The 22371-nt window shown below is 40.0% G+C and overlaps 1 protein-coding gene across 2 annotated transcripts; it reads left to right on the forward strand.

Annotated features, from left to right (window-relative positions):
* The first annotated feature begins 8673 nt into the window (after positions 1-8673).
* On the forward strand, positions 8674-19996 carry trim8b (tripartite motif containing 8b). 2 transcript variants are annotated; one of them, XM_044177829.1, is made up of 6 exons: positions 8675-10111; positions 10597-11280; positions 16974-17069; positions 17203-17468; positions 17597-17712; positions 17828-19996. In XM_044177829.1, exons 2-6 carry the CDS (start codon positions 10675-10677, stop codon positions 18529-18531), a joined length of 1788 nt encoding a protein of 595 aa, XP_044033764.1. In that variant the 5' UTR covers positions 8675-10111; positions 10597-10674; the 3' UTR covers positions 18532-19996. The 2 variants fall into 2 exon arrangements, with proteins under 2 accessions (XP_044033765.1, XP_044033764.1); XM_044177830.1 differs by having other exon boundaries at positions 8674-11280.
* The last annotated feature ends 2375 nt before the right edge of the window (positions 19997-22371 follow it).

The raw sequence follows: 22371 nt of genomic DNA on the forward strand, positions 1-22371 counted from the left end.
CAATTGAATACTTGAATAAATAATAATGTTGCAACCAAGCAACACGTTGACTTCATTGTTACAGTCAGTGAATGAATCAACAATGTAAATGAGTCAGTGAGTATTTCATCATGTCGGAATAATGAATCATTTCCTCTGTAGTTAATACACTCTGTTTTTACGATTTCCCTGTGCATGTTTATGAGGAATTAAAATTAGTCATGAGTATCAGTGAGTAACTAAATACATTTACTCAAGTAATGTACTTAAGCACAAATTCAAGGTACTTGTGTATTTCCATTTTATAAAACTCCGCTACATCTCAGAGGCAAATATTGTACTTTTTACCCCGCTACATTTGTCTGACAGCTTTAGGTACTTTTCAGATTATAAATTTTCATACCCTCCCTGTCCAGTGAAATCCACGTATCTCCAAATTTGGTGATTTTCAATTTTATTGTTTGATAAACTGAAGGATGAAGTGTTCATTTATGGGTTGAGAAAATTATCCTACTTCTTAAGATAAATGAACTATTACTATAAACCTCTTGGATCAGATGGAAAATGGATCGTCACAAAGCTGAAAACAGGGCTGTTTTTCTGAGCTCATGAAAAGCTGACTTTTTAGAGATATGTGACAAACATATGATGATCTTATAGACCATGATGCATTGCTGTAGATTAAACTAACCAACAGTATATAAAGTAGTTAAAATCAGCTCAACCTTAAACATCTACAGCAGTAAAATGCAACAAACACATTAATGCAGCAGTAATATTAATCCAGAAACATCAGATATAATAGGAAAACACTGACAGGGAACATTTTACTGCACAATGAGTGCTTAAACTTTGATACTTTAAGAACATTTTGTTGATAATACTTATTTACTTTAACTTAAGTAATGTTTTGAATGCAGGACTTTTACTTGTAGTGGAGTATTTTCACAGTGTGTTAGTAGTACTTTTACTTGAATACTTCTGAATACTTCTTCCACCACTGCATATGCAGTGGTTGAAAGTAACTAAGTACATTTACACAAATACTGAAGTACAATTTTTGATGTGCTTGTGCTTTACTTAAGTATTTCAATTTTTATGCTACTTTATACTTCTACTCCACCACGTTTCAGAGGGAAATATTGTACTATTGTAATACTTTCACTACATTAATTTAACAGCTACAGTTATTTTGCAGATGAAGATTTTCCATGCAAAACGTACGATCAGTTTATAAAATATGATTATTAAACTGCTGATTTAACTACCCAACTGTAAACAGGTATAAAGTTGTTAAAATATAGCTCCACTTCGACCAGCTGTAATATTAAAACGCTTCTTAGACATTACAGCATCAGTAATGATAATCAAATAATGTAACACAGTCTGTGTAGGGCAGCAACAAACGATTATTTTCATTGTTGATTAATCTGCTAGTTATTTTCTGGATTAACCAATGCATCATTTATATCATCTATAAAATGTCTGAAAATAGTGAAAAGTGTCTTCTAATGTCTGGTTTTGTCAACCCAACAATATTCAGTTTACAATAATATAAAACAGAGAAAATCAGCAAATTCTCACACTGGAGATTTTTTAAGTATTTTTGCTTTAAAAATCACATGTTTTCATGATTATCAAAGCCGATCGACTAATTCTGCTCTAATTCTGCATAATACATACTTTTACTTTCAATATTTGATGATTCTTCTGTGCCTTTTTATAAAGGTAAACATGTGAATGCAGGACTTACTTGTAATGGAGTATTTTCATGATGTGGTATTGTTCCACCACTGTGAGTATGAAATGTCATATTTAATGTTATTCAGAATTTCAAAACACATGTTGCGACCATAAAGTGGAATGCACCTTTAGTCTCTGAGGATATATTACAGGAATATTACAGTTATATTTTTCAGCAACACCAACATGCAGGAACACACACACGCACACAGATATGCAGTGTTGCACCAGAGGAACATCATGAGCGTCCAGGCCATTAACAAATGCAGTAAGCCTTTTAAGTATGATTTCCTGCCCTTCCTCCCAGGTTCAACCCCCAGCTCCTCCCGGTTAAAATGTGACACACATCAGTTGTGTGACAGGTCACGTGACCTGACCGCCTTAGCATTGATCCGGAAGGAGGGAGGGAGAGGAGGGAGGGATGGAGGGGATGGAGGGGAGGGAGGGAGGGAGGGAGGGAGGAGGGGGGAGACTGATGTTGCGAGAAACTGCACCAGGTCAGCCAGAGACAGCCTGAATCATACAGGATGTTCGGTGATTCAGCTTCAAAATAAAGCATAGTATTGTAGCTTTCATGCAGTCGTGTTTTTACATGTGTTTTGTTACATGAGTCATTAATAAGTAAAATTTCCAAAACCCTTCACCTGCATTAACCAATGTTTAACCACTGAATCAAATGACTGTGTGATATACAGTATATATATACTAGAAACACCTCTCAGTATAACGCAATACAACCACAGCCTCTAAAATAACCATAAAATTCAATCAACGCATCTCTAAAACAGAAAACATTACGACCTTCGTGAAGGTGGGGTTTATTGCACTATTGGACTTTGCAGTTGCTATGTCACTTTAATCTTAATGAAACAATGCATTGGTTGGTTTAGCTGAGTCACGTGAAGCCAGTTACAATTTTTTTTTTTTTTTTTTTTTTTTTTTTTTTTTTTTTATACATTTATTTTGTTTTTCTAATGCATGGGCTTCATCCCAGTCCACAAGCAGGTGATGCAGGTGAAGTGGATGGACTCGCAGTTATCCGTACGTGTAAGAGGGAGTGATATTTATATGTGATTTGTAGGTAAAACCCTGTGATGAACCGGCACCCTGCAGGTAAAGAAAATGCAGTGGAGTGAAAGCCCCACAGCTGGAGAGGGTTCATAAAATAACCCATAACCCCCAAGAAATGTTATATAATTACAAAACTGGGATATATATTTGCACATTGAAAAAATACAACTATTATAAAAGATATGATATGTACACAGATACCTTCACATACATATATACAGACACACTTACACCTACACATACTCATGTTTACATGAGTTAAAAGTAAACAAGAGACCGTGCTGGAGAGGTAGGAAGCTAAAAGCTCATACATAAAAACTCAAGTTAAGATAAACAGGATTACATTAAATTAAAATAATGAGTACAAGAGGCCAGCTGTGCCATGTAACCTAATGACTGTTAGTATCCCTCCACGTTGTTTGGTCTATTTATAAAGCTATAAATACTGTGAAGTTCATAGCTAATGGTTTACTTTGATGTTTGAAAATGTGCATACTGCTCGCCCACGTGCCCTCAATCATCATCTTCTTCTTTTTGAATTTTAACAGCAGTTATCATCCAGGGTTTTAGGTGCGGACTAGAAATAAAATCCTACCCATTAATGCTGTCAGTCTAATAAAATAAAAGGAAATTCTCCTGCATGAACCGCTTGTCATGGCCTAATTCCAGCCTCCATAAACTAGTCCTTCCTGATCATATAAAAAACTATTCAAAACAGACTTCTTAACCTGGCATTGTTCACATAAGCCTAGTTGGATGCTTCCCTGTTACTTTAAGTGTTTTATATACTTTAGAATGATCCAGTCTTATTCTATTAATAACCTCCCTTCTCCAAGAGCAGCACGTCCCAAGCTTTTTTGTCTGACTTGCCCTATCAGATGGGCTCAAGTACCCTTCATCGTACCCCTTTGATAAATAGGATTACTTCCTACTGCCACACTACTGTACATACACCTACATGTACTATATATGCTTTCACATACCCATACATATGTATTCTGCTGTCCATATTGTATATATCTCCCCTATACTGTATGTCTACACCATATTCATATCACACCTCCAGCAGTTTTTTCTGCATATAATGTCTTATTATTGCCCTACTTGCACTTACATCTGCACTATATAATTTGCCTGCTGTAACTGCTGCACATGTTCATGCTGTTCATACTATATATGTATCTTAGTGTATATTTACCCTCAACTGTTTATTCTATACCTCTATACATATGTACATTACTCTGCACTTACTTTGCTTTTTGCACTTCTGGTTAGAACTGCATTTCATTGTCTCAGTACTGCAATGACAATAAAGTTTAATTGAATCTAATAAATCTGCCTTCATGGAATTGGTGAGAATCCGCAGTGGATCCGTGGCTGCACATGTAATCGTGGATCACAGGTGCTTGGTGTTTTTTTCAGTAGGTTTGGTTAAGTTCATACTTCTACTACAACCTGGAGAGGCAAAAGCAGGACGTTTCAACCAATTATCCATTACTTGTAGAAATCTTTTTCCACTTTTCTGCTTGCGTGCTAACTAGTTTTCAAGTACTCTTGATCTCAGAATCAGAATCAGAAATACTTTATTGATCCCCGAGGGGAAACTCTTTTGTTACAGCAGCTCACTATCACGTCAGTGCACACAGGAATAGAAGTACTAAGCAAAAGATATAATACACTATAATACAGGTCAGATAAATTAAGTACCAAGTGGGTATAAGTATAAAAATAAAATAAGTGTGAAGTACAAAGTGGGTTTACCGGTTAATGATAATAATACGGTATAAAGTAATAGTGCATGAACTGCCAAGTTAAATGTAGCTTATTAGGATTATAATGAGACGGAGGATATTGCGCAGCAGTAAAAATATCAATACCAATAAATAGGGAATTTAAAACTGAAAAGAGTCTATTGCACAGCAGTATTAACACAGAATTAGCACAATTATGTCAAGTATTGCAGTGATGTTAATGATCCAATGTCCAGTTTAATGACTTAGGGTCATACAGACTAACACTTAGAGGGAGGAGTTAAACAGTTTGATGGCCACAGGCAGGAATGACTTCCTGTGGCGCTCTGTGGTGCATTTTGGGGGATGAGTCTTCCGCTGAAGGTGCTCCTTTGTTTGACCAGCCCGTCATGGAGTGGGTGGGAGACATTGTCCAAGATGGCATGTAGTTTGGCCAGCATCCTCCTTTCTGACACCACCGACAGAGAGTCCAGCTCCACCCCCACAATGTCACTGGCCTTATGGATCAGTTTGTTGAGCCTGTTAGTGTCCGCTACCCTCAGCCTGCTGCCCCAGCATGCAACAGCATATAGGATAGCACTGGCCACCACAGACTCATAAAACATCTTCAGCCTTGTCCGGCAGATGTTGAAGGACCTCAGCCTCCTCAGGAAATAGAGGCGGCTCTGGCCCTTCCTGTAAAGAAAAGAGTTTGAGTGTTCTTAGCCCAGTCCAGTTTATTGTCCATGTGTACTCCCAGGTACTTGTAATCCTCTACCATGTCCACACTGACCCCCTGAATGGAAACCGGGGTCACTGGTGCCTTGGCCCTTCGTAGGTCTACAACCAGCTCCTTAGACTTTGTCGCATTGAGCTGCAGATGGTTCTGCTCACACCATGAAACAAAGTTCCCCACCACAGAACTGTACTCAGTCTCATCACCACCGCTGATACATCCCACCACAGCAGAGTCATCAGAAAACTTCTGAAGCTGGCAGGACTCTGTGTGGTAGCTGAAGTCTGTGGTGTAGATGGTGAAGAGGAAGGGAGAGAGGACAGTCCCCCGAGGGGCCCCAGTGTTGCTGACCACGCTGTCCGACACACAGTGCTGCAGGCGCACATGCTGTGGTCTGCCAGTCAGCTAGTCAACAATCCAAGATACAAGGGGGGCGTCCACCTGCATCGCTGCCAGCTTTTCATCCAGCAGGGCTGGCCGGATGGTGAAAGCACTGGAGAAGTCAAAAAACATGATCCTGCTTGGCGGCTTCTCCAGGTGGGTGTGGATGCGGTTCAGCATCACATAAAGGATAAGTCTGAGGATATTCTACATTTAGACATACATGCATTGTCCAGAAACTATTAAAACACATCAATGAGCCACACTGTTGAACATGTTTCTTCATTGCGATGATCACCCACATACACTTTAATGTTGCCGTTAATACTCACACGAGCACCAAATATGTATTAATCTAGCGCTGAAAATAATCTCCAACAAATGCATGATTTACTCTCATTTGAGTAATGTTTGCTAAAACCTATGGTGCCCAGCTGTTTTAAGACATTTCTGAGCCTTTTTTAAAAATTAAATGATTAAATTGTGCTTCGGTTTTCAACATTTTCAGGAATGAATGTGCTCAGGGCTGAAAGACACAGACAGGGCAAGGAAGTCAGAAAGTATTGAGAGACAGAACAACACATTGTTGGTTTTGGTCTTTTTATGGGATTTGTTCACAATAATAAAAAGCCATATCCGTTAAGACGACTATAGATTTAAAAGCCATTTTCTGCATTTCTATATGCTTTTATCATATTCTGAGCTACTTAAAAGCAACACATTATGATTAAGATGGCTATCATGCTTAGTTTAATCATTCTGCCAGAAAAGTGGTAAATATACATCAGAAAAAGCTGTTTTTCTCTCTGCATGTTTAACACAGAGCCCGACTGAACATCATATGCTGTGGTATTCAATTAGGGATATGAGCTATTCTTTGAAGAATAGGACTGGTAGAGCGTCATCTATTGCTGCATTCACTTGCACTCGGACATCGGAGTTTCGCTCCACAACTTATCATATATACATATTTTTGAATTAGATTTCCAAATCTGGGGTGGCAGCTGCCACCCTATGCCACCCCGGTAGATCCGCCCCTGGGTAGCACATTATTTATGGCACTATCAACAGATAATGTTTCATTTGCAACTTCAAACACAACATGTAAGAAATATATCAAAATATGAAATATATTTCACACACTGTCAATAATTTTATCAAGATCACTGTAAATTAATGTGTTAGCTTTTGTTTATGTTCAAGTCTCTAGTACTCTTTAATATGAGGAGTACATTATGATTATACCATCTCACTGTAACTCAAAATACATGCCTTTTTACTCCCTTTTTAAAAAATATAAAAATAAAAAACATTGTATAGCCACCATCTCATTGTCTTAAATTTAATGGCTTACATAGGAACATAAACCCTCTTACCTTCATGAATCCGTACTTAACTTTTACATGTTAAGATGGCAAAAGACATCAATTAATCAATGACAGACAGAGATCAATTCATCAAACTTGCTGTTGTTCTATTGCAAAACTCTACCAGTAACGTTACCACTGTTGCCACAAACTGTCTGGGACTCACAGCGTGAGAGTGGGTCCACTTGATTACTATCCCGAGCCAGATATTTCCCTCAGGAAATAGTGGAGATTAAACACAGAGCTAAAAGCAGAGTAAATATTGATCTTATTGACCAAAGACATGTCTCTAAATAAATGGTAATGATCTGCTGGATGTGTAAATAGGCAACTGTTTGCTAACAAGTTCGCCATATCAACCTAAAAGGTGATAATATGTCAGTGTTGTGTTTACAGTTTGTTTCAGCTGCCCCCCAAAAATTTGTTAACTGAGGTCGGTACAAACAAATATTTATATCATAATTTCTATTTTTTCAATTAGCTGATCTACTCTACAATCTTTCCATATAAGCTCTGGCAACTGCAGAAGTACCCCTGTTTGGATAACACTGAGCTATAATCAGAATCAGCTTTATTGGGCAAGTTTGTGTACACATACAAGGAATTTGACTCTGGTTTTAAGTTGCTCTCAATGTACTCACACACAGAACAATTTACAGGAAGACAGAAATAAACATAGAGCTAAAAACAAGGATAACAACGCTGAACAAAGGTAGGTAAATAACAACATACAATGTCTATATGCAAATCAAACTGTTCCTGAAAATTGTAAACAAGAATACAATAGTAAGAAGTATTCAGATCCTTTATGTGAGTAAAAGTACTACTAGCACACTGTGAAAATACTCCACTACAAGTAAAAGTCCTGCATTCAAAACCTTACTTAAGTTAAAATATGTAAGTATTATCAACAAAATTTAGTGTTAAAAGTAAAAGCACTCATTGTGCAGTAAAACGTTCCCTGTCAGTGTTTTCCTATTATATCTGATGTTTCTGGATTAATATTACTGCTGCATTAATGTGTTTGTTGCATTTTACTGCTGTAGATGTTTAAGGTTGAGCTGATTTTAACTACTTTATATACTGTTGGTTAGTTTAATCTACAGCAATGCATCATGGTCTATAAGATCGTCATATGTTTGTCACATATCTCTAAAAAGTCAGCTTTTCATGAGCTCAGAAAAACAGCCCTGTTTTCAGCTTTGTGACGAAGCAAATCCAAGGAGGGTTTAAAATAGTTCATTTAGCTTAAGAAGTAGGAGGATTTTCTCAGCCCATAAAGGAACTTAATCCTTCAGTTTATCAGAAACATTCAAATTCAAAATCACCAAATTTGGAGATACATGGTTTTACCCAAAGTAACTAGCAACTAAAACTGTCAGACAAATGTAGTGTAAAGTAAAAAGTATAATATTTGCCTCTGAGATACAGTGGAGTAGAAGTATAAAGTTGCATAACATGGAAATACTCATGTAAAGTACCTCACTTCAGTAAATGCACTTGAGTAAATGCCACCACTGGAAAAAACAGTGTGTATTTAAACTATAAAATATATAGTTTGTAGGTGCAGCGGATTTTTTTTAAAAATGTTAATAAATGATTAATAGGCTTTGTTGTTTACAAATCTTTGACCTCCGTTTTATTTTGAAAAACGTCGCCGGAAGTCGCGTGTTGCACCGGGTTTCTTGACGCTGGTTTGGAGACTAGTCCAGCTCGCCTGCATTCCTCCTCTCTCGGAAGCCTGGCCGATAGACACAGAGAAAGAAAGGGGGGAGAAAACGCCAATTATTATTCCCAACCGTGTTGGATTTTTATGAGCCACGGAGCCGACTCACACCGGACACACCGACCAGATAAGACCACGAAAAAATAACCACGTCGAGGCTGCTCCTTTGGACCTACAATAACGACAAAAAAAGGCGTGTTTTTCCTTTTATAAAGACGGGACTTTGCGTTAATGTGCCTGTGTAGGTCAGATATCGAAAAGCAGCTTTGGTGAAGCAGCCTTTCCACGGCGGATATCTCCTTTTCTTTTCTTTTTTAAATGAGGATTTGCAAGATGGCTGGTGACAGCTATCCCTAACAAGGGCAGAAAAGCGACGTCCCCTTTAAGATTAGCAGGGTATATTTCTGTATTTCTATTAGTTAAACATATAAATATGGCTCATTTTTAAAGATAATGACTATAGATTATTTTAGCAACGACCGTCCTTGTCGGAAAATAGTGCCAATCTTGTGTTTTCATCTGTACCTGTGCTATGGTAGAAAACGATGAGGTGACGTCTGAGGTAATTTACACGATTTAATCGAGATAAGGAAGTAGAAAAATATGTTGTTGGCTAAAGGCTGAGGCGACGATAGGTGAATAAGGTGGAGACCAAAGTAAAAAGAGGCCAGAGCTGGATATAAATAATAATAATAATAATAATAATAATAATAATCTTTGGGTCAGGAGATATTTGATAGAGTGGGGAAACCAAAAGGCTCTGCAACAGCAGCCAACATTCCTGCGGATCCTAAAACCCTTTGTTTTGTGCGCAGGAGCTGGACTCGACTATTAAAACGATTAACTATGCAGTAAACAGGCTCGAAATGATGGCCCGGGTATGATTTGCTGTTTAATGAGATTATAAGGCCTTTGTTGTCGACAGAAAACTGGTAGAAAAGCCGGGGCCTTGTGCACAGATATGCGAGCTGTGCCACATAGCAGGCGTTATTCATCAAATAGAAATGTCGCTTTTATGTCAAATTGAAAGCCTGGAGGTACCTGTGTTGTTAATTTGACGTGTAAAACAGCTTTTATTGTCTACTGCCAAACCGTCGCTGGTTGTATGTATAATTAAATTGCAGATGGAGGCTCCTCGGATACTTATTTATGATTCAGCGGACAAAAGCATTGCGCTGCGTTGTGATTATTGAGGGAATCAAGCGCCCTTGAGGTCCAGATAAAACAAGATTCAGGTTTTAAAAGCTCTGTGTGTGTGAATAGTAATCAGGGTGTGGGCTGGAGCAGTCCTTTCTCATGGTTTTCATGCTTCGGTTGCTGGTCTGAATTGGTCCACAGTCAATCATAATCCGACGTTCACGAGAAGGAAGCTCTCAAGGTAAGGGCCCGAGCAGGCAGCAGAGAGGGATCAAGTGTCTTTTCATGTGATATACAGAGATTGATTCACTTCGTGATCATATAAGTAATTGTGTAGATATTTGGTTCTCTGTGCCTTGTTTGCATTTCATGGTTTACCTGTATTTGGCAGGCTTTTAGCTTCCTGTAGGCCTATAAACACACACAGAAGCTGTAAAAGCAGGCCCTGTGTGTGTGTGAGTGTGAGTGTGAGAGTGATTTAGAGGAAAGGAACCGTTTACTGTAATCTGTATAACGTCAGCCCCTGCTGTGTGTGTGTTGAAATCACCAAGGTGTTGTCATCCTTGCCTGAAGCCCTCTCTGGTCAATTTTCTGGAATTTGCCTTCATGCTGCAGCAATAAGCAATATTCTGTCAGGGAGACGAGTCTAATTTGGTCACAGGGGTTGAAACATACAGACTGATCTTTCAGGACGGCATCGGGTCTGCTTTTATCTTTTTTCTCAAGACTCATTTTGAGAGTGTCAGGTTTTCTGCGAGAACAGAGAGGCCCGGAGGTCTGGTAGAAGTGGAAAACAGTTAGTGTATGCCTGCCCGCACCATGATGGCCTCTGACATGGCTGAGACGTGGAGGAACTGTTTTGAGGAGGAGCTCATCTGCCCCATCTGCCTGCACGTGTTCTCAGATCCCATCCAGCTGCCCTGCAAGCACAACTTCTGCCGGGGCTGCATCAGCGAGGCCTGGGCCAAAGACTCTACACTGGCCCGCTGCCCTGAGTGCAATCATGCTTACAGCCAGAAGCCCAGCCTGGAGAAGAACCACAAACTGTCCAACATAGTTGAGAAGTACAACGCCCTGAGCGTGGAGAAGGCAACCACGCCGGCGCTGCAGTGCATCCTGTGCCGCCGGGGCCCGCCACTCCCCGCAGTGAAAGTCTGCCTGCGCTGCAACGCCCCGTGCTGCCAGTCCCACGTCCAGACACACCTGCAGCAGCCGTGCTCAGCCCTCGGGCACCTGTTGGTGGAGGCAGAGGCGGTGAAGGCCTGGACCTGCCTGCAGCATGACGAGTACAGGCTGTATCACTGCGAGGCCGAGCAGACAGCGGTGTGTCAGTACTGCTGCTTCGCCCGCTGCCACCCCAGCCACGGCCATGCGGTCACTGACGTGGAGCTGCGACGCAACGACATCAGAGTAAGGAGACTTTTATATCGTACACATACATTAAACAAATACACACTTGTTTATTCACTTATTTCTGCTCAGGGCGGTGTCACACTCTGACACTGACAGAAACAAAATTACTGCGAAAGAACAAAGTATTTTGATAATAGGTTAATTGTTCATCTTTTTTTTTTTTAAGCAAAAATGGTAAATGTTCGCTAGTTCCAGCTTCTCAAATGTGAATAATATCTTCTTTGACAGTAAACTGAATATCTTTGGGTTTTGGATTGTTGGTCAAACAAAACAAGACATTTTAAGACCTCACCTTGGGCTCTGCGAAACTGCGATTTTGCTCTTTGCTGACATTTTATAGACTAAACGATTAATCGAGAAGGAAAAACGTTAGATTAATCGATAACTACAATAACCGTTCATTGTGGCCCAACTTGCGAAAATGTGTCAGTTCATCAGTGATCAGTAATTGTTGGCTAAGTGCCCACTCAAGTACCAAAATGTAGCTTTGTGCATTCATAACAGCATCACACAAGCCAGTGAGGTCATTTTTCATCTACTTTGTAGTCGCCATGCAGAACAAAGGACATATTTTAAATTCATTTTTTGCCAAATAAAAGACATAAAGTGGAGGCTTTTGGGTACAAAGCTGTCTGTGATATGTTCTCAGTTGTTTATGTATTTAGCAAGTCACTTTACTTAGTGGAAAAACAGAATTCCCCATTTTAAGAAACAATTTTGGGTGTTTTTTTTAGCCCCTGTGTGAGAGTCTTGTGCATTTTTCAGTTGTGATCCACTCCAACCTCCATTCTCATCTGTTGGAATGACAAACAATGCAGTCGAGGGTGGAACAATGAGGGGCCCTCAGAGGGCCTTATCTCCCCAGCACAGGTGCATCCTAGCTCAGGGATCGCCATTTGTGAAGGGGGTGGAAGTGGAGGCAAGGGGTAGGGGGATTAAAGTGATTTGTCACTTGATTCTGCGGTGTACTTGGGGTTTTTTATTAACCTCTTCCTTTCCTGGGGGTTTTGTGCTCGCTGTCGTCGGTTTGAGCAGAGGTCGGATTGGTTTTCCGCCCCCTTTCTTTTTTCCAGTTTTAAAGGGGTGTGTGACAGGGCAGTTTAGTCAGAGGGAGAACCATGTAGGCTACACTGCTGACTGACTCATGTTGTTCACCCAACACCCTGTTTAGGTGTCAACTGTGTCATGCTTGGGTGTATTTCCTGTTGGTAATGCTATGACTCAGCTTTATGTATAGTTAATCGGTTGCCTGGGGCACAGGAAGGGCCATCGGATGGGACCTGGTCTGAATTTAAAAGCTGTATTACCAAAATCCTTCACATTTACAGCTTTTCCTACATTATGTATAATCAGGCTGGGCGATAAGTAGAGCCCAGTTAATTCTGGTTTTGACCCAGATACAGATATCAATATTTATCTTTAAAAAATATGATGTACTATCAGCTGAGATTACTTTTTTAGCATAAACACATAAAAGAAACAAACATTTTTGATAAGGATCCCTTAAATATAGATATAAAAGAATTGTGAGAAAGATATGTGTTAAGTGGGACATTTTACAGTTTATTTATTTTACATTATACAAAATAAACTCTGGAGTGCAAACTGTGTAATGGCAACAAGAGCTAGAGGGATAAATCAGCAGGGTCGATATGTCAGCTGATATTAGCTTATCACAAATATATGTCGGCCGATAAATAACAAGAAGGTGCAGTACATAAATGCCAAATATATGTTTGATGTAATTTAGAAACAGTATCGCCATTACATGGTCACAATTCTTTCAAAAATAAATCTGAAAAAATAGTTTAAAGCATCCTCTCTACCGGTATATACCGTCAATATACCGTCAACAAAGAGTTTCCCCTCAGGGATCAATAAATTATTTCTGATTCTGATATCACCTAACCCTACTGTTGTGTAGTGTGTTAGCATGCTAACATATGCTAATTAGAGCTAAAAATGAGCACTAAACACAATATACAGCTGATGGGAATGTCATAGTCATAAAACAAAGTACAGCTGCAACAGTTATTTTCATTATCGGTTAATCTGATTACTATGTCCTTGATTAATCGATCAATCGCTTAGTCTATAAAATGTCAGAAAATTGTATTTAAAAAATTCCCATTACAATTTCCCACAGACCACGGTGACGTCATCAAAAGTCTTTGTGTTATTTTATATGGTTATTGGGTTTTTAAAAAATTCTCAAATATCTATATCTGTCGTGCTATAATGGCACTGTTTCTAAACGACTCTGTATCTTTGGCATTTCTCTACTGCGATTTCTTGTTACGTATTGACAGAAATATATGTAGATGCTGATAAATAGCATAGAAATATTGGCAATGCCGACGTATTGGTCGGGCTCTAGCGATTATTATCACGTATCAACTTCAACAATATCTTGATGATATGATCATATCATGAAATCACTGTACAAAATTAAAATGTTCAAAATAACTAATCTGAGAAAATCGTTTGGGGAAAAACTAACAAAATTAATGATTTTAAGTTTTTGTTTTATGGAAGTGAAGTTATGGGTGTGATGCGAAGGGCTGCAACTAATGATTATTTTCATTATTGGTTAATCTGATGATTATTTTCTCACGTAATTGATGAATTGTTTAGTCCAAAAAACCAACAGACCAAAAACTACAAATATTCAGTTTAATATAGAATAAGAAAAAAAGCAGAAAATCCTCACAATTGAGATCTTGAAAAATGACCTAACTTATTATTCGTTTATCAAAATAGTTGATTATTTTTCTGGTGATCAACTTATTGATTAAATCAAATCATTTCAGCTCTAGCAGTGGCTAACAGTTAAAGACAGTTCATTGCATTGAGCACGAATTTGATAATTTTATGTGATCTTTGCATACATTTGCCACATTGTGAAATACTATATAGGTTTTATTGTCCACTAGAGCTAGACCAATTAATCGGCCGATATTAGCTTATTGTCGGGCGATAAGTAATTAGTTATATTTGAGCTAATTTAGAAACAGTGTCTCCATTACGTAGTTTGTCCACCAGAGAGGACTGACTAGTTGGATTTTTCAACTTTAAAATGTCCTGCTTGTACCTCTCAAATCTAAGCGATCCACTTCAAGTTTGTTTTTTATGTTGTGCATTTATATTAAATAAAGTACTATCTGCAGATATATTGATTTAGGATTTTTTTTTTTATTTATCGGCCACGGAAATCCAGTATCGGTCGGGCTGTAACCTCCACTAACATCATTAAGAATAAATATAATTTTATTAAATAAAACAGCAGTAAATGCCATATGCTTAATGAGTGTGGCTATTGTTTAGGCCATCTTTCACTAAATAAATTGAACACAAAACAAGACTCTGCTAAATGATTTCCTGTGCAGATATCAGATAAATAATCTTATTACATTGTGACATTGATTTTAGCCAGATCAACTCTAATCCATAAAATTCTTTTAGATATTTGTCCTCATGGTAGTAATTACAAAGACATCCTCTATGTTGAATGCACTCAAGGAATGCAGAGTGGACCCCTTCTCCACACACACACACACACACACACACACACCACCCTTCAGGGACCCCCCTCCCCCACTCTTCATGTCCGTCAGCCCCCCACTAAATTCACCTCACTCACACCATCCACCAGCTACTCCAGGCGAGGGCCGACCTTCCCTCTGGCCCTGCTCTCCTGCTCTGGTGGCTCTGATGGAGAAGACATTGTGGTGAAATGACAGCTAAAGAGCACCCTCCCATCTTTATACTCCCCCCTCCCTCTCTCCCTCCCCCAAAGGTATTCCATGCATTTAGTTGCCACCCCCCTCCGGGAAGCTTCGGCTCCTTCGACCCTGTTTTTCCCCTGGCTTCTGCTCGGAGCCTAACTCAATCAATCAGCACAACCAGGTCACAGTCCTGCATCTAACCATGCCAACCCTGTGTGTGTGTGTGTGTGTGTGTGTGTGTGTGTGTGTGTGTGTGTGTGTGTGTGTGTGTGTGTGTGTGAGAGAGAGAAAGATATCTAGGGCAGTGGTTCCCAACCATGTGCCACTGAGGCCCAAGAGTATGCAGGTTTTCATTCCTATCAAGCTCTACAGCAGCTGATGGCACTAATGATAAAATCAGCTGCTGCTTAGTTGGAATGATTGGATAGTGATGATGATGATGACGACGATGGTATGTGAACAGACCTTCAGCCTGTGAAAAACAACAGATTATTGACTTGTGTGATTCATGATAGATTAAATTTTTTTAACATCCAGACTGAAATATCTCAACAACTGTTGGATGGATTGGCATGAAATTTGTTACACACATTCATGTTTCCCTCAGGATTAATTTTATTAACTTGATGATCCCTTAACTTTTCTTCTAGATCATCATCAGGTCAACATTTTACTTTGTCCAATACTTTGGTTTAGAGCTGCAGTAATCATTATTAGTCGATCTAAAAACTTAATCTGCAAATATTTTTTGATAATCTATTAATCATTTTAGGCATTTTTCAAGCAAAAAAATGCCAAACATTTGCTGGTTTCAGCTTCTCAAATGTGAGAATTTGCTGCTTTTGTTTGTCTTACATGAGTCCCTTTGTGTTAGTACTCTCAAAACAAGCATTTTTAAGACTTCACCTTGGGCTTTTTTCACTACTTTTTGACAGTTTATAGATTAAAAACTAAAGACTAAAAACTATTCATTTAATTGAGAAATAAGTTGGCAGATTAATCTATAATGAAAATAATCATTAGTTGCAGCACTACTTTGGTTTATGACTAAATACCTGCAAAACTAATGACCTTCCCATCAGGTTAACATTATACCTGCTTAGCATAAGCACATTAGCATTGTCACTTTGAGCATGTTAGCATGCTGATGTTGGCATTCAGCTCAAAACACTGCTCAAAACCCGAAGTAAAGTCTCACAAAGCCACGAGCATGACTGCAGACGCTTAGTGTTGTTTATTTGAATCTGGATCATATCGGCATTGCCACATTATTTTGCTCTGTACCATCTTATCAGCATGCATCTCATTCATTAAATGTTGACTGTGGATTATTCATATCTCACATTAAATATTAACAGCATGAAGGATTAGCAAATCTGTGTCAATGACATTCCTGTCAGACTTATACAATGTAGGGAGCGACATAAAGGATTGTTGATCTCATATGGAGCCATTGATTTTGTTTTTAATTTATTTTGACCACAAGCTGAGCCGGATGGGCATCTCAGCTTGGCCCGAGCAGGCGTCTGCTGTTGTTCACATGCAATCATCATCCTAGAAATAACAAGTGCTGTTGCCACAACATTGCCATTGCTCACAGAGCAGCATCTTTTAAAGAATAAGTACAGAGAGGAGGTTCACTGAGGGGAGAGTAGAGAGAGGAGAGCTGCTAGAGCTTTTTCTGCCTCTCTATGCCCATTTATTTATCTCTGCTCGCTGCCCCCCAGCTCCCCCAACATTAGTCCTCACTCACTAATGCAAACACAAAATAGCTGTTGGTTGCTATGACAGCACCCCCTCCTTCCTCCCCCACAGGGATTGTTGGATGGAGACTAAATTAGCCGGCTCCCAGATTCTGATATCTCAGGCATGGGGAGGGGATGCTAGTGGCTAGCTGAGGTCACAACTTCCCAAAGCTTAAGACTCACTTTTCTTTCTTTTCTGTCTCTCTTTCTCACCTCACAGCAAACCCTGTTAAGACAGCAGGAGCGTGTGGAGGAACGAGTGCAGGAGATCGAAGAACAGCTCTGCAAACTCGACTCTGACAAGTGTGTGGTGGAGGTATGTTTTTACACCCTTCTCCTGTGGGCGTAAACACAACTACACACGTTTTCAGATTCTACACGGTGTTGCGTAATACAAAGAAAATCTCGAGTGGATTGATGTTTGTGTGTCCATGTTTGTTTCTCTACAGGACAGGGTGTGTGAGCTGAAAGAGGAGGTGCGTCTGCAGTACCAGCGGATGCACCAGCTCCTGGAGGAGGATCTCGGTCGGACACTGGAGGCTCTGGACCGCGCTCAGGCTCGGTTCTGCCAGGAGAACGCTGCCCAGGTTTTGGCTCTGGGAGAGCAGCGCCATGAGGCCCAGAAGCTACTGAGCTCCATCCACACAGCCTTCAGTAAGGCAGAGGAGCTGAGTTTCATGAAAAACACCAAGCCTGTTAAAATCCTCACAGACAGGTGATAGAAAAGCTCTTGGATTTTTTAAAATGTTTTGCTTTTCTGCCTGTGGGTCTATGATACGCATGTGATGTTTCCAAGCTGACGTCTCATCTTGAATTTTGCATGTCTCTTGGCACTTGTTGTAGGTCTCAGGCATGTGTGGGCAGCAGTCTCCCTCCTTACAAAGTGGGGAATCTAAACTCTAAACTATTCCTCTCTGAAATCTCAAAGAGAGAGAAGAGCTTGAAGAGAACACTGGAAGGTAGGATCTCAAACACCTTTATCAGGGTTTAATCCAGAACGTTACTGTCATGAGTGTTTTTATTTGAATTACCACTTATGTCCTCTTATTTCCCATCTTTTCTCTTTTCTCTCAGCTCCCCTCACCCCTCCCTCGACCTTCCTGCAGTCTGTTCCTGCGTATCCCAGCGGTCAGAGCTCTGGCTCTGGAGCAGAGAAACGGAAACATTCCACTGCTTTCCCAGAGGGAAATGGGAACGTTGGAAAAAACGCTGCTCCAGGTTTCAAGGACTCCTCCTCCTCTTCCTCCTCATCTTCTTCCTCATCATTAGCCAAACAGCCCTACCTGGGCTCCGGCTCTGCCTCTGGAGAAGGGCAGTCGACTAATCAGCAGCCTCTCGGCCCCTGCGGCCCGCCTCACATCAGCGAGAGCGGCGGGACAGGAAGTGGGAGCGCCTCTCTGACCAACCACCATTCAGGCTCTGTGTTCGGCTCCTCGCACTTTCCTCCTGGAGGCAGCAGCTCCTCACACTCCTCCCAGCAGGCCGTGCTGCCTCAATATGGCGGCCGTAAGATCCTGGTGTGTACGATGGATAACTGCTACTGCTCCGGAGTGCCCTCAGTGTCAGGCCACCGCAGCCATCCCCCATACCCGCGCTCTGGCTCTTTCCCCTGGGTCAGTGCCCAAGACTACCCCCCTCCTCCCGGCCTGGCCTCTGGAGGCCCGTCCATGCAGGGCTTGGCAGTGAGGGACTGGATAGACGCCTCTCAGACACACAGACATGCAGATTTTTACGGGCTGTATGGGCAGCCCTCTACAAAGCACTATGTCACCAGTTAACAGAGTAGACACACACACACACACACACTTGGATAATGAGGCAGGCACCAAAATAGCACACCTTTACCGACTTATTAACCGGAAAAAACACAATGCAGTTATTCTATACACGCATTAAAATATTAGACTTTATATCCACACACACACACACACACACAGATGTAGAACATGTATACACATTCGGGGGCAGGGTTGATCTCTTTGTGTTTTTATTTTCTTATTTTCTTTACTTTCAGTCAGTGTTTCATGTAGTGTATTATACGTAAAATGCATAAACAGCCAACCGCTCACTCTGGCACAACTTAGCTCAGCATTTTACACATAAACAAGAAACAAGAGGAGGAGAGTAAGACATGCATTTTTTTTTATTTTATTTATAGAGCAGGAGATGGAGTGATAGAAAATGAACTTTTATTAGAAAATCTTCTCATGCCTCTTCATGGCTTCTTGCTGACGCTAAAGGGAAAAGAGATAATGTTGACCTTTCCAGTTTAGCGCCTCATGTTTCTCTGAAATAATCACCCCTCCAGTTGTACTGAGGTCAATTGCCTTATGTTATTAGCATCATATTTTTCTCTGCCCAGCTCACATTTGATAGATCCTTTAAAGAGGGACTGCGGCCCCTTTGTGTCTCTTGATTTTGATCGTCATGGCACCTCTTCCTTTCTTTGCTGAGTTCAGGGATGGATCGTACAGCTTGAACACAAAACGCTCTTCCATGGAACACCCACAATGCACTTGTGGGATGCCTTGTTATGCCTGGACTACAGATGCTGACCCACAGAGGGACACTAGAGCTGCATCTAAAGAGGGCCAGTTAACCGTGGCCCTCAAGAGTTTTTGGGAATTTGGCTCTTATTCCTAGCACTCCCTTCTGCTACCAGGCTTCCCACAGGACAGAAAATCTTCTGACAAAGACTGTTTCCATTTAGTAATTACTATGACTTTGTGTTATTTGGTACATCTGTAGGTTTCATGCTTGTCTAGAGAGACTCTGATTTCAGAGAAAAAGGCAAGAATGGACAAACCAAACCAATCAAGCATCTGGAGGATCTGATGATGCTGTAATTGTACTTCCTGCAGGGCAAAGATGTCACTTCCTCTCAATAAGCACACAAGCTCTTGGCTTCCTGTTTGCAGTTGAAAGCATGCGAGGAAGAGTTTTTTAAAGCACTCAAAAGAAGAACAATGGGGGGGGGGAAATGTATGCAGTTTTAAAACGAGTGTATGAAAGAAAAGAAGGGTGGAAGGAATTTTTTTCATGAACTTTTTCTAAAAGAACAAGACTGGACTGCGAGATGTAAGCAATTGTCATCATCCTAAAAAGGAGCTGTTAAAACAGTCAACATAAAGAGGAAAAAAAACGACATAAAAGTATCTTTTTTTGTAAATATTTTGTGAAATGGAAAAATTACAGACGTGATTTGGAGGAGGGTTCCAAATAAACGAACAAATTTAAACCGGCCTCTGCTGTCAGCTCTGTATGTGCCAATCCCATTTTCTCATGTTCGTTTAAAGTATAAGGCTGGTGATATTCTATATTTTTGTTATTGTCAATAAATCCCATGAAAAGACCAAAACCACCAGTGCATTAGTACTTTAATACTTTCAAACATCCCTACCCTGTCTGTGGCCCCAAGCCCATTGGTTGCTACTGTAAATCCTCAAAAAATGGTATATATACATATATATAAAATTAGTGTCATTTTAAGGGAAAAAAGGCTCAGTGATTCCTTAAAACAACTGGGCACTATACCTGGAGTAAAAGTGCATTCATGGTGGCCTATTTTCATCAGCGGATTGACACAGTTTCTGTTCAGTTTGTTAGGATTGATTCAAAATCTACAGTGTTTGTGTTCATGGGAGTGAAGGAACATGTCACCCAGTGCAACAGTGTGGCTCATTACGGTGTAGTCCCTCATTCGTCCAGGAGTGTCCAGGAGAGAACTCAGAAATTTAAGAGTAGCTTTCCGGTCCATTTTTTTCACAATTGAGAATGACTTCCGGATGGGAGCCGAAACTACGACTGAAACCTTTTCTACAGTGTGGCTCATTGATATGTTTTAGCTATGCTAGCCACAGACTGAAATATCTCAACAACTATTGGATGGATTGCCATAAAATTTTGTTTAGATATTAATTCCCCCCTCAGGTTGAATTGTAATAATATTGCTGATCCTTTAGCTTTAAATGTGTCCAACACAGTGTGAACTTTGGTTCATGACGAAATACCTGCAAAACTAATGACATCCCCCATCAGCCTCAGCAAATGTTAGCATGCTAACACCCTAACCATGGTAAACATTATACCTGCTAAACATCAGCATGTTAGCTGATGATAGCATTTAGCTAGTACGTCACATCACTTTTCTGTCCTACGAATATTTGCTCTGTCTCCCATTCACTTCAATTAATTCGAGTGTGCGTTTCCTGTTTCGCTGCTGATTCGCAGGTCAGAGTTCACCTTTGTCCAACTTTAACCGTGCAGGTGTGCTCGGTCGGCCAATAGAAACACTGATGCACTGTGTTTGGGAATGTATAAGTTATTATTCTAGCTAGTTAACGTGTTATTTTTAATACATTATCACACTATCAGACTACAAACTGTCGCGTCGCTCTTACACACTGTTTTCATTTTGATTTCTCTGATCAATATTCATTACCTGCATCAGAAACGTGACATCACGTCCTTTTTCGGGGCGTAATTTCGTAGGAAGGAAATCTTTCGTTACCGTACATTAATGCTGCGTTCATGTTATTGTATTAACAAGTTTCCGACTTGTAAATAGCGTTCATGTCAACAACAAACTCGTAATTACAACGGGGAAACTCTGTTAAAACTCTGTTACATCTGACATGGAAACAAAACTAACATGGATGCCTCATGTCAACCAAAGTCTGTTTGATGTAAATAAGCTTAAATTGATATAGTGTCATATTATCAATACATTAATTAATACAGCCTCACAGAAACTCTTGTTGACAGTAGAAATATGGAATATATCATGTAACTTTAATCCCTGACTATTCTATACTATATACTATTTAAGAATTTATTTAAAACAATAATATTAATATATACAGCCAACATTTACACCTGTATTTGGCAGGTGACAGGTGCCAATTTCATTCCCTGTCTATGGTACAGAGGAATAAGTTCATTAATTGTTGGTTTTGGTCTTTTCATGGGATTTGTTTAAAATGAGAAAAATACAAAATATTACCATTATTTATCACATTTGTACAAACAAAATCTCAGCATTTGTTTCGTGCTCAGTGTCCCGTCCCCCCAGTTCATACAGTCATCCGTACACAGTCATCTGCTACTCTTCATATGACTTAACAAAAACGACATCCTCCCACCCTAACATTGCACAATATCTGCTGTTCCTTCTTGAACATGACAAATAATCTGCCTGGCTGCCTTTTTTTTTCTGTTTGACAGTTCATCTATTAGCGTATTCATTTATCTTAAAAGACGCATTAACAGAAGGACAAAGCCATTTAAACAAAACGTTAAACAACACTGTGTTCGCCCAGTACAAACAGGGCTCATGAGCATGTGTGGGTGGAGGCCTGCAGAGAGAAAACAGGATGGAGAGATGGAGTCTTGAGATGAGTAGTCAGTCAGTGTGCGTTTGTTTGTTCCCCTCAGCCTGATTAAGCTGTTGCATTACTGCTTTACCCTACACAGCACTTTGAGCCTCAGCCCCATTTAGACAGCAGGGATTGATCCACTTTTGTGTTTGTGTTTGAGTGAGTGAACAGGGAATGGAAATTTAAAAAAGCTCCAGAACAGCTACTTAAAGGAATAGGTTGACAATTTCAGAAATACGCGTA

Source organism: Siniperca chuatsi, linkage group LG20 (assembly GCF_020085105.1).
Source record: "Siniperca chuatsi isolate FFG_IHB_CAS linkage group LG20, ASM2008510v1, whole genome shotgun sequence".
In the NCBI taxonomy this organism is placed as follows: Eukaryota; Metazoa; Chordata; class Actinopteri; order Centrarchiformes; family Sinipercidae; genus Siniperca; species Siniperca chuatsi.

Excerpts from the sequence above, each read along its gene's own strand:
- trim8b (XM_044177830.1), top strand. The coding sequence starts at position 10,675 with ATGCCTGCCCGCACCATGATGGCCTCTGACATGGCTGAGACGTGGAGG. Across the intron at positions 11,281-16,973 it reads TGCGACGCAACGACATCAGA|CAAACCCTGTTAAGACAGCA; the intron begins GTAAGGAGACTT and ends CTCACCTCACAG. Across the intron at positions 17,713-17,827 it reads CTTGAAGAGAACACTGGAAG|CTCCCCTCACCCCTCCCTCG; the intron begins GTAGGATCTCAA and ends CTTTTCTCTCAG.